Genomic DNA, 12,109 nt, shown 5'->3' with positions numbered 1-12,109 from the left:
AGCTCTCATTTGTGCTGTTGTTTGGATAATGAGGGTGTGATGGTGATCAAACAAGATCCAGATGGAGATGGAGAGGGAGGGAGAGGGGGAGGGGGAAAGGGGAGGAGGAGGGAGAAGGAGAGGGAGAAGGAGAGGGAGAGGGAGAAGGAGAGGGAGAGGGAGAGGGAGGGAGAGGGGGGAGGGGAAAGGGGAGGGGAAGGGGGAGGAGGGGGAAGGGGAGAAGGAGGGAGGGGGGAGAGGGAGGGAGGGGGGAGAGGGAGGGAGGGGAAGGGGGAGGGGAGGGACGGGAGAGGGCAGCGTGTGCCTCTCCTGGGTGCCAGGGCTCCCAGCCCTCCTGGAGCCGGGGTCTGGGTTCTGAGTTCAGGCCGCAGCTGCCTGGCGGGCAGGAGGCAGGGAGCTGAGCTGCGCTGTGTGCCCTCCCACCTGCAGGGACTTGGCGGGTCCCCGTCTCCAGGCGCTGGGTCCTGCTAACGAGGTCTGGGCCCAGCCTTGCCCCTTGGGGCGCCTGGCGAATGGAGGGGACGGACTCAGGGCACCACTGCCGCCCGGACGTCCGCCGCCGCCCCCTCGCCTTTCTCTCCGGCCTCGGATTCGCAGATGCTTGACCCGCAGCTGCCGGAAGGAGAGCAGCCGGACCGGCCTCCCGCCAGGGCGCCGCCCCCGCTCGGAGGAGGCTCCGGGCTGCGTCAGCGGCGGCCCGAGCTGCGTGCGTGGAGGTGGCGGCCGCTGAACAAACAGCTCACGGGTGACGCGAGCCCGAAAGGAGGGCGCAGGGCCGGCGGCGTGGCGAGGCCCCAGCCGGCAGGGCCGGTGCAGATCCGCGGGGGTGCCCCCTGCCCGCCAGCACCCGGCCTCCCCCGCCCCCAGCTTCCCTCCAGGTGAGCCACGGGCGCCCGGCCAGGGCCCGGGCCGCCCAGTGGCTCCATTAGGACCGGGCGGGGAGCTGCGCCGCGCGCCCCAGTTCCTCCCGGAGCCGCCCGCGCCCTGCCGGCTCCGACCCCGGGAGCGCTCAGCTGATTCGGGCGCCCTGTCCCCCCGGGGCTGCCACGAAGGAGGGAGGCCGGCGCGCGGTGCCCACGCCAGAGGAGCCGGGTGCCAGGCGGGACCCACACTCGTGCTCCCCCCGCGCACGCGGCACGAACACGCGGGGCGCACCCACGCCACCAGCAAGGGCAGCGCACAGGGCGACCCGGACCGCGGGGGCGACTCGGGCAGGGACGACGACGCTGGGCCGCGACCCCCTGCCGCCCCGGGAGCCCGTCCCGCCTGCCCGGCGCCCCTCCCCCCCCCCACGCAGACCCTCCCCGCCCCTCTGCCTGGGACCCCCGCCCCGCGCCCCCCACTCACCCAGGAGCCCCGCGAGCGGCCGGGCGAGGGGCGCGGGCGCGGCGGGCGGGAGCAGCGGTAGAAGCAGCAGCAGCAGCGGCAGCGCGAGCGGCGGCCCCAGGTTGGCGGCTCGGTCCATGGCGGCCTCTCCCCGCTCCGCGCCGCCGCCGCTTCAGCACCGGACAGCGCCGCCGGCCCCGCCCCCGGCCCGCCCCCGCCGCGCGTCCGCCCGCCCGCCAGCCCCGCCCCGGCCCCGCCCCCCACGACCCCCGCGGTCCCCGCGCCACCGCCCTGCCCTCGGCCCCCCACCTGTGGGCGCCCAGCCTCCCGCGCTGTACCTCCCTCGGCCCGAGCCCGCACCCCTCCCTCCCACCCCACCCCTGCCTCACCCGCGCGCCCTTCCCACCCCTCTGACCCCAGTGGAAGCCCGGCCCGCCCGCCAGGGTCCGGGTGGGGGTGAAGGGCGTCACTGGCTGCCCTAGATGTGCCTGAAGGCCCGCCGCACCCTGTCCTAGGATGGATGCGGCCCTTCTCTGCCGACCACCGGCTACTGCCGCCAGCACTTAAGTGTGGCCGGTGCCCTGGCCGCCAGAGCTCGTGGTTAGAGCGAAGGCCGGCGCTGGGAGGGGGGTGGGGGGGTGGCAGATTCCATCCTTGACCCTGGTTGTGGCGCCTGCAGGAGGCAAGCAATCCATGTGTGTCTCTCACACCCATGTTTCTCTCTCTCCTCTCTTCCCTCCCCACTTCCACTCTCTAAAATCCCGTGGGAAAAGTATCCTTGGGTGAGGCTGACAAAAATTATGTGCCTGGCAGTCGCCTGGGTCTGAATCTCACCTGAAGCAGGTAATGTCAGGGCTTCCTGGAGCTCAGGCTGTGCATGGTCTGAGCATGGGGGCGAGGAGGGGAGGGGAGTCCTCAGCCTGGAAAGGGGTGGGGGTTAGGGGAGCCTAACCTGGAAGATCATCTGGAAATGGGAGCTGGAGCCAGGAGGCCACTCCTGAGCTCTGGGCTCCTGTCAGGGGTCCGGACTCCCAGTGGGGGTGGGCCCTGCCCGGGCTTCCCTCCCCCTGTGGCCTGGCTCTGTGCTGGGCGCTGTCCAGGCTTTGGGAGGGCGCTGAGGACTCGTGCACGCCCCAGGAGACTACGTCCTGAAGACCTGGCACAGCTGCGTGTATCAGAACAAACGTGGATATGTTGTGAGCGAATGTGTGAGATCTGTGAAGTGTGTGCTATGTGCATGTGTGTGGAGTGTGTTATGTGCATGCGTGTGGAGTGTGTGCCATGTGCAGGTGTGTGAGGGGTGTGGAATGTGTGCCATGAGCATGTGTGTGAGGGGTGTGGAGTGTGTGGAGTGTGTGCCATGAGCATGTGTGTGAGGGGTGTGGAGTGTGCCATGAGCATGTGTGTGAGGGGTGTGGAATGTGTGCCATGAGCATGTGTGTGAGGGGTGTGGAGTGTGTGGAGTGTGTGCCATGAGCATGTGTGTGAGGGGTGTGGAGTGTGCCATGAGCATGTGTGTGAGGGGTGTGGAGTGTGCCATGAGCATGTGTGTGAGGGGTGTGGAGTGTGTGCCATGAGCATGTGTGTGAGGGGTGTGGAGTGTGTGCCATGATCATGTGTGTGAGGGGTGTGGAGTGTGTGCCATGAGCATGTGAGGGGTGTGGAGTGTGTGGAGTGTGTGCCATGTGCATGTGTGTGAGGTATGTGGAGTGTGTGCCATGTGCATGTGTGTGAGGTGTGTGGAGTGTGTGCCATGTGCATGTGTGTGAGGTGTGTGGAGTGTGTGCCATGAGCATGTGTGTGAGGGGTGTGGAGTGTGTGCCATGTGCATGTGTGTGAGGGGTGTGGAGTGTGCCATGAGCATGTGTGTGAGGGGTGTGGAGTGTGTGCCATGTGCATGTGTGTGAGGGGTGTGGAGTGTGCCATGAGCATGTGTGAGGGGTGTGGAGTGTGTGCCATGTGCATGTGTGTGAGGGGTGTGGAGTGTGCCATGAGCATGTGTGTGAGGGGTGTGGAGTGTGTGCCATGAGCATGTGTGTGAGGATGTAGAGTGTGTTCCTCACCTCCTAACCCCTCCATCATCATCTTTGTTATCCTGTGGCCCTGCCAGGGAGCCCTGTCTTCTCCCTTCCCCACCTGGTGCCCCAATCCCACCTGCTTCAGCATCTGGCAGGGGCCTGAGCTTGCTCTGACCCTGTGGGTCCATCTGCCCAATGTCAGCTTCACTTCTACTCTGCCTGTCCCGTAGCCCCACACACTTCTTGGTGTCTGGCCCTCATCAGCCGGCCTTCTCACAGCCGTTAACTGGGTTTCTTTCCTGCCCAAACAAGGCTGGCCTGGGCAGGCTTTGGGGTGGGGGTGACAGCGAAGTGTCATGGCTCAGCCCAGTCCATCTATAGTCAGAACTGATTACTGACCCTCAATGTCCCCAGTTCCCCTCATCGCTGATGCTGTGTCCCCAGCAGCTACTGCCCTCCCCTCACCCTGCTCCATACCTCTGTCCTGTGTCCAAGAGCCTCCCCCTGTCTAGGCCTGGCTGGGATGGGGCTGATCCTAGTTTATTCTGTCCGGTTCTAGAGCCCAAAGCCCACGATGCCACAGCCACAGTTAAGGCAGGGTAGGGCCGCACTCCCCAAAGGCTCAGGAGACCTCCATGGCTTCCTATAGTGCCCACCTTTACCTCTGTGCCCCTCACAAGGTCACGTGATGGCATTAGGACACACCCAGACAGCATGAACCCCAACTCAAGATCCTAAACTTCACATTATACTTCTTTGCCCTGGCCCTTGTAAGTCGGTTTCATGACCAGCCAAGCCTCCTGGCACGCACGGAGGTGTCTCCAGATCCCAGGAGCTCCTGAGACAGGAGTTTCTTGGGGCAGCTGGAGCACTCGCCTCCAAAACCGAGTGGGTGTTTTCCTTGTGGAAAGAGGGTAATTAGTTTCAGTTACGCACGAGTTTTTAGGATAGTCAGGTTTTCTCTTTTGTGTCTTAAAGGGTGAAATAATCCAATTTGTGAAAAAAACGTAATTCCATTTTTTTGGGCCAACATACTTCATAAACCCTCTAGCTCATTCCTGAACACGAAAGGCATTTCTGAAAAAGGCCGTTGCAGCAGCTGTGTCGCCTCTGCTCCTGACACGTTAGGGCTCTGTCCCTGTGTGCAGCCTCTTGTGGGGGGTCTTATCCAGGAAGGGACGTTTCCTGCCTTACACCTCCCCACTCCCGGCACCAGCCCGTCCCTTGGGCACGACCCTGCAGCCCGCCACACACGGTGCACAGCTGCTCCCGCGGCGACACTGTGCATGGGCTCAGAGTGATGAGTTTGCGAAGTCCGTGCCGTTTCCCTTCACACCTGAATGTGGAGGCTCTCTGCTGTCTGAGGCCTCTGGGTTCCCAGGTCTCCTGCCTCCCATGCAAGCGAGTGACGGGAAGGGGCCTGAGGAGGGTGCATGTCATCAGGCTCCAGGCCTTGCACACAAACCAGCTCTTCCACCCGAGTTCTCCAGGCTCGGCAGGCGCCTCTGCTCAGCTCCAGTCCCCACAGCCTGCCGACCTGCATTCTTGGGGTTGAGCCTGGCCCAGGTGCCTTACTCAGACGAGCAGCCTGAGGCCCACGGTGACGAGTACCCAACGCAAAATACGGCAGCCATACGAGTGTGTTCACAGCTCCTAAAACAAGCCCCACCTCACTTCCCGGCGGTCCCTGCACCAAGCCTGGCCCTAGAGCCCAACCACAGTGCGCAGTCCGTGTGCTTCTCAGGGACACCGGGGCCTGCAGACACGGGCACTGCTTTACTCTCTCGCCGGGTCTGAGGACAGAATGCACACATGCCTGAGGGTCTCCCTTCCCACCTGTCACCAGGTGGCCTCCCAGGCCGCAGGTGCTGACTGGCCACGACTTAGGACCCAGAGCCAACAGGGATCTGGGATGAACGTGGTGACTTCCTGGTAACTGGGACGGGCACAGAGGGTTATGGACAATGCAGCCAGGAAGCCAGGCGCCAGTCATCTGTGGGCATGGAACAGCTCGCAGTTAGAAAAGATCAACTAACAGTAGTTCAGCTCAACTGAATGGCTCGTATTTGCAGCCACAGGGCCCACCTCCACCGCAGGGTGGCGGCTCCAGGACCTGCGTGTGGCCCTCCCCCCGTGCCCGGCCATGGTTCCGCTACAGCACCTTCCGGTAGAAGACAGGCTCCCCAGAATATGTGTTTTCTTTGCTTTATTACAGTTTGCAAGCAATAATATATATATATATATATATATATATATATATATACACACACACACACATGTATCATTTTTAAAACAACCAGGGGTGCTAGAAAGGTGACTTTTTCTTTGCACCCCGGGTTTCCTGAGCCCTTTACATTAACTATATTATTTTGCAGGCACTAGGCAAACATTTAAGAACTTTGAGCTTCCTACACACACTTCCCCAAATCCCACCTTTCCTATTACATGGGATATATTGAAAACACGAGGGAAATACACACTCATTTCATTTCCTGTCAGTCCCTTTTCTCTATTTTTACGTAACCAAAGATGTTGGCTCGGTTATGAATTCAAAAATGCTCCCAAAGTTCTTGATGATGATTCGTAGAGAAATCTGAAACACAAGGAAAGAAAGAATTAGCTATAAATATAAGTGACCAAATTGTCCAAATGTACATTTTCACAAAGTAAATCTAAAAACCAAATACACTTAAAAAGAAAGTTGAAACAAGCAGTCACTGCCCACTGGCCAGTCCACGTACGTCAGAGAAGGAAGAATCACACTGTCTTAGCGGATACGCAGCATGTGGACAAGCGTCAGTGAACACAGCGGCCATCACTCCCCACAGCCAGCAGCTCAGGGGTCCCCAAGGATCCCTCCACACAAATGAAACTAGTCAGTCAACCTATTCCGAGAGATGGCTTCCTCCCTGACGGTGCTCGCGTGTGGGAGGCTCTGCCCGTGACTCGGTACGCAGCGGACGCCACCACATGCATGCACGTCCCCTCTGGCACCTGCATCCCGAGCTTTCCCTTCTACACAGAAACAAGGACGGGGATGCACTACCACATGGCAGCCACTGGCTCCGTCACCTGAGACCTGTAGACAGCCTCACCGTGCCTCCTCCCCTCCCTGCCTGCCCCACCCAGCCGATGTGGGCTGGACCTCACCTAAGCCCTGCAGGGTCCCTCGTGACTGTCCTGGTCTCTCTAGACCAGTGATAGCGAACCTTTTGAGCTCGGCGTGTCAGCATTTTGAAAAACCCTAACTTAATTCTGATGCCGTGTCACATATAGACATTTTTTGATCTTTGCAACCATAGTAAAACAAAGACTTATATTTTTGATATTCTATATATTTAAATGCCATTTAACAAAGAAAAATCAACCAAAAAAATGAGTTCGCGTGTCACCTCTGACATGCGTGTCATAGGTTCGCCATCACTGCTCTAGACCCTAAAGAGCTGATCTGGGTGGAGGCCCTGGAGAGACCACCACAGTCAATTCCAGGTCTAGAGCCGACTGGGCAGTGCGCACATGCCAGGTGCACCCCTTCTCCGAGCCTTAAAGACACTCCCGTCCTTCTCGCTGCCCAAATGCCACCAGGGTCCGGCACTCCCCTCAGAGGGTGCACGAGCCAGCTAAGCTCTCAGTTCCTGCCTAGTCACAGATATCGATCTTTACCCCAAATGCCGCCTTCTGAGCTAGAGCGCCACATGCTGCTCCCTGTGGAGATGACCCGCCGCAGGGCCCGCAATAGCCCTTCTAGCGTCAGTGCAGGCACAGGTGTAGCCGCGCTTTCTAGCAGCTACAGTAAGAGGTCAAGAGTCCGGTGAAGTGCACCTTAACGTTTTACTTAGCCCAATACACCCAGAAGACAGCAATCGGCCATCAATATAAAAACACTGCTGACAGCCCTGGCCAGGGCGGGTCAGTGGTTAGAGTTTGCCAGAGCATCGAGGGGTCCAGGTTTGATTCCTGGTCAAGGGCTTGTACCTGGATTGCAGGTTCGATCCCTGGCCCTGGTTGGGGCACGGGCAGGAGGCAACCAATTGATGTGTCTCTCATATCAAAGTTTCTCTCCCTCCCTCCGTCCCCGCTTCACTGCTGACAACTACACAATCATGGCCATGCTGTCTCCAGGCCTCGGTGTGCACTCTATGCCATGCCCCGCTCAGCTCAGCTGACTCACGTTCTGAGTCCTCAGTGTCCACAAGGGATGAGTGGCCGGCATAGGGGCCAGCACAAATCTAGAAACATTTTAAAATTCTCTCTTTATCCCTGGAATTCAGGAATTTTTACTAACACTTGGATGTGACTTTTTGTCATCAATCCCATCCAGAATTTAGTGAAACAACAAAATTTTTAAAATTACACATTTTCCTATCGTTTATTAAATCATTGCCTGTCTTGGGTCTATTCTCTTGGTCTGCCTTTGTCCCTATAACTTTTCATCAGTATCTGTTCTGACATATCCCTCCGACGTGCTCCCTCTGCCCATCTGGAGTCTGAACTCAGCAGTGACGTCTCTCCTGAGTGCTGCATTGCTATGCTTTGTGGGCTCTGACTGTTCCCCTCTAACTGTTGGGCCACCCCATGTGTGGTGGTTCTTGTCTGTGTCCTGTGGACACTCAGGTGGAAACAGACGGTGATGTGAGAGGCGCAGGCCATGGAAGCTGCCGCCACAGCAGTGAGCAGGCTCTTGGCCCCCAAAAGAAACACCAGAACACTCCGATGCCCCCTCAGCTCTCCAAGGCCTCCAGCCCCGGTGACAGAAAAGATAGCGCCCCCCACCCAGGTCAGCTCTTTAGGGTCTAGACCAGTGGTTCTCAACCTTCCTAACGCCGTGACCCTTTAATACAGTTCCTCATGTGGTGGTGACCCCAATTTCATTGTTACAAATTGAACATAATGAAAGCATAGTGATTCATCACAAAAACAATATGTAATTATACATGTGTTTTCCGATGGTCTTAGGCGACCCCTGTGAAAGGGTCGTTCGACCCCCAAAGGGGTCGCCACCCACAGGTTGAGAACCGCTGGTTTAGAGAGACCAGGACAGTCACAGAGACCAGGACAGTGTTAGCCAGATCCAAGATCCCTGGTGGCCTGGGAGAGAAAAGCACCCTCTCTCACCCCCAGGAGCTAAGACAGGGACACAGGACACACCAAGTCACCAACACTCCACTGACTCAAAATGCTGTCTCCTTAAGTGGGCACGGCCTTAAAAGACCAGAGGAAAGCACTCAGCCACCTTGGCAGGAGGGCTGACTCACTCTAGGCCTCAGCCACTCACGCTGACCCACGTCTAGACTGGCACAGACAGGACTGCGCCGCCCCGGGACCGAGGCGGAGCCAGCACACACAGACCGCTGGCATCGCACATGCTCCTGTCCTAAGCGGGTGCCCAGGGCCGGCGGGCCCAAGACAAACAGCAGATAAGGGCAGAGTTTGGGTTCGAACCCAGCTTGTCTGTCTCCTGACTCCTAAGGAGCCTCAGACTGAAAACATTCAGCCCTATTTTACTCACTCTCCTAATGCCTGGGGAAAGGCTCACTATACTAGGTACACCAAAGAAATAGGGATATTAAAGAACAAAATGAATGAAATGCGGAATTTTAGAGGAAGAGACAGGGGCAAACCTCAGACAAATTAAACCCTGGGCCAGGCCTCTCCTGTGGGTCAAGACACTTGACCCGAGTCTAAACGTCTTTAAGCACAGGCAGAAGCCGAGTGAGTCTTCACAACCTGCCTCCCTGCAACCCCACTACCAGGGGCTGTGCTCAGGTGAGGGAGAACACCTCACAGCCACGGCCACAGCCACGGGGGTGGGGGGTCCCACTGCCCACAGGCTGTGCCCTCGTGATGGAGAACACCCCACAGCCACAGCCACAGCCACAGAGAGGCAGGCAATAATTTTTAGAGAAAACGAAAGAAACAATGTATGTTTTTATTAAAGAGCTGTCTTATTTATTTATGCATAGTTTTTAATTATCCACACTATTGGTGATGACAGAAGCATGTTTCAACACATGAAAATCAACTGTCATCCATCACAGCAACAGGCTAAGAAGAATATCACATGGTCATATCAATACACGCAGAAAAAACTATTGAAAAATCCAGCACCCATCACTCATATTGAAAACTCATGAGCGGAGCTCATCAACCTGATAAAGAACGTGTATAAAAACCCTCGGCTTCTCCTCACACCTAATTCTGAGAAAGTAGAAGCTTTCAGACTCAGAGAGGAACAAGGCAGGGAGGTGCCCTCTTGCCACCCTTTTCAGCGTGTGAACCAAAGTCTTGGCTAATGCGGTCAGGCAGGAAAGGGCAAGAGAGGTATACAGACTGGGAGGGGGAAACAAAACTGTCTTCGCTCATTCATGAGCAAGTCAGGATTTTGAAAGTTTTTCTCCAAAGGGGAAAATGGCTACTTTCCCAGGCATGTACAAAACTGATTACCTAGTGCAGAGCTCTGTAAACTTAAGTTGACAAAACAGCAGGAAAAACATGGTTTCTGTGGCTGATCCGAGAGTCCACACAATTCTGAGGAGCATGGGCAGGTCACTGCCAGCACCCGTGCCAGCACCCGTGCCAGCACAGTCCAGCTTAGAATGCCCATGGCTTCAAAGGCAAAGCAAACCATCAAAAATAATCTACAGCCCTAACTGGTTTGGCTCAGCGGATAGACTGTCAGCCTGCGGACTGAAGGGTCCCAGGTTCGATTCCAGTCAAGGGCATGTACCTTGGTTGCGGGCACATCCCCAGTAGGAGGTGTGCAGGAGGCAGCTGATCCATGTTTCTCTCTCATCGATGTTTCTAACTCTCTATCCCTCTCCTTTCCTCTCTGTAAAAAATAAAATATATTTTTAAAAAAATGAACTTTCTTATTAAAAAACTAGAGGCCCGGTGCACAAAACTTTGTGCACTCGGAGGGAGGGGGGGGTCCCTCATTCCCGGCCTGTGCCCTCTCGCAGTCTGGGACCCCTCGGGAGATAACGACCTGCTGGCTTAGGCCTGCTCCCGGGTGGCAGCGGGCAGGCCCAATCCCTAGGTGCAGCCCCTGGTCGGGCTCAGAGCAGGGCCGATTGGGGAGTTGGGGCGCCGCCCCGTCATGCACAGAGCAGGGCGGATCGGGAGGTTGTAATTCCACCCTCAGTCACGCTCAAGGTAGGGCCAATTGGGGGGTTGGGGCACCGCCCCGTCACACTCAAGGCAGGGTCGATGGGGAGGTTGCGGCGCCATCCCGTCACGCACAGAGCAGGGCCAATCAGGGGGTTGGGGAGCTCCCCCCTGTCACGCACAGAGCAGGGCCCATCAGGGGGTTGGGGCGCTGCCCCCTGTCACACACAGAGCAGGGCCCATCAGGGGGCTGGGGCGCCGCCACTGTCACACTCAGGGCAGGGCCGATGGGGAGGTTATGGCTCTACCCCGTCACACACAGAGCAGGGCCCGTGGGGGGGGGGGGATTGGGGCGCCGCACCCTGTCACACACAGAGCCGCAGGGCGATCAGGGGGTTGGGCGCCTTCCCCTGTCACGAACAGAGCAGGGCGGATAGGGAGGTTGTGGCCCCGCCCCCTGTCACACACAGAGCCGCAGGGCGATCAGGGGGTTTGGGCGCTGCCCCCTGTCACGCTGATCCCGGTGCCGGGAGGCCTCTCGGCTCCGCTGATCCCGGTGCTGGGAGGCATATTACCCTTTTACTATATAGGATAGAGGCCTGGTGCACGGGTGGGGCTGGCTGGTTTGCCCTGAAGGGTGTCCTGGATCAGGGTGGGGGTCCCCACTGGGGTGCCTGGCCAGCCTGGGTGAGGGGATGATGGCTGTTTGCAGCTGGTCACACACCCTTCAGGGTGGGGGTCCCCACTGGGGTGCCTGGCCAGTCTGGGTGAGGGGCTGAGGGCTGAAGCTCCCAACTGCTCCTTTTTTCCTTTTTTCTTTTTTATTCTGGGACAGCTTTAGCTCTGGCTCCAGCTCTGAGGCCTCTGCTGCTGAAAGCAGGTATCTGGTTTGTTTGGGTTCTATAATCGAAACAATGTATAACTCCAGCTCTGAGATCCTGGGCTTGCTGAAAGCAGGTTTCTGGGGTTTTGTTTAGCTTCTATATTTGTTATAATGTTTCTTAAACTGCAAGCTCAGAGGCCGGCAAGGCCGGTGGGGAACGTTGGAGTCCTCCGTCACTGAAGCAAGCAAGCCTCATGTTAGTTTCAAGCTGCCTGGCTGCCGGCCGCCATCTTGGCTGGCAGTTAATTTGCATATCACCCTGATTAGCCAATGGGAAGGGTAGCGGTTGTACACTAATTACCATGTTTCTCTTTTATTAGATAGGATAATAATCTACAAAATAAGTTCATATACACTTTTCTAGAGCAATACTCTGCAAATAAAGCTTTTTGTTTTTGAAGACAGACATAGAAATCAATCAAACATATGTTCCAAGGGTTTTTGCCAACAAAATGTTTCTATCTTTACAATCCCGTTTCCTAACCCCCTGGCTGTGGGCAGAGGGACCACGTGATGTAAAAGGCACCTGTGGAACAACCAGCATTTCCAGAGGGCCGCCCGCCACAGACCAAGCTTTACCTCTCCTTGCTGTCCTCCTCCAAAGTAATCTCCATGAAGGTCTGCAGCTTTTTGTGAACGGCAGCTGCAACATCCTTCACTTTGGAACTTCTATGCTTACCTGTAAGTATGTTAAAGACAAAATATGTCTGCCATCAATGCAGGCACCATTTCAACATGACGGAGCACCCACCACCCCCTAGTGCTGGCCCACTTATTG

At 57.2% G+C, this 12,109-nt stretch overlaps 2 protein-coding genes across 4 annotated transcripts in view; both read right to left on the bottom strand.

Moving 5' to 3' along the window:
• LOC118679016 (receptor-type tyrosine-protein phosphatase N2-like) overlaps nucleotides 1-1,521 on the bottom strand; it is a 296,986-nt gene extending 295,465 nt beyond the window's left edge. The window contains exon 1 of the mRNA XM_036355245.1: nucleotides 1,348-1,521. Within this exon, the coding sequence (XP_036211138.1) occupies nucleotides 1,348-1,465 (118 nt within the window). The 5' untranslated portion in view covers nucleotides 1,466-1,521. The remainder of the gene's footprint in view (nucleotides 1-1,347) is intronic.
• A 4,076-nt stretch (nucleotides 1,522-5,597) lies between these two features.
• The window catches only part of NCAPG2 (non-SMC condensin II complex subunit G2), a 61,704-nt gene continuing 55,192 nt past the window's right edge, over nucleotides 5,598-12,109 (bottom strand). For 2 of the 3 annotated variants that reach the window (XM_036355432.1, XM_036355433.1), the window contains 2 exons: nucleotides 11,911-12,010; nucleotides 5,599-5,937 (listed from right to left, as the gene is read on the bottom strand). In XM_036355432.1, coding sequence (XP_036211325.1) covers nucleotides 5,886-5,937; nucleotides 11,911-12,010 — 152 coding nt within the window. In that variant the 3' untranslated portion in view covers nucleotides 5,599-5,885. Of the gene's footprint in view, nucleotides 5,938-11,910; nucleotides 12,011-12,109 lie in introns of all 3 variants that reach the window. The other variant, XM_036355436.1, reaches the window with a different exon arrangement.

This window comes from Myotis myotis, unplaced genomic scaffold (genome assembly GCF_014108235.1).
Source record: "Myotis myotis isolate mMyoMyo1 unplaced genomic scaffold, mMyoMyo1.p scaffold_m19_p_22, whole genome shotgun sequence".
NCBI classification, from domain to species: domain Eukaryota; kingdom Metazoa; phylum Chordata; class Mammalia; order Chiroptera; family Vespertilionidae; genus Myotis; species Myotis myotis.
Note: the sequence above shows the minus strand (reverse complement) of the source record. Positions and strands in the feature narration are given on the sequence as shown.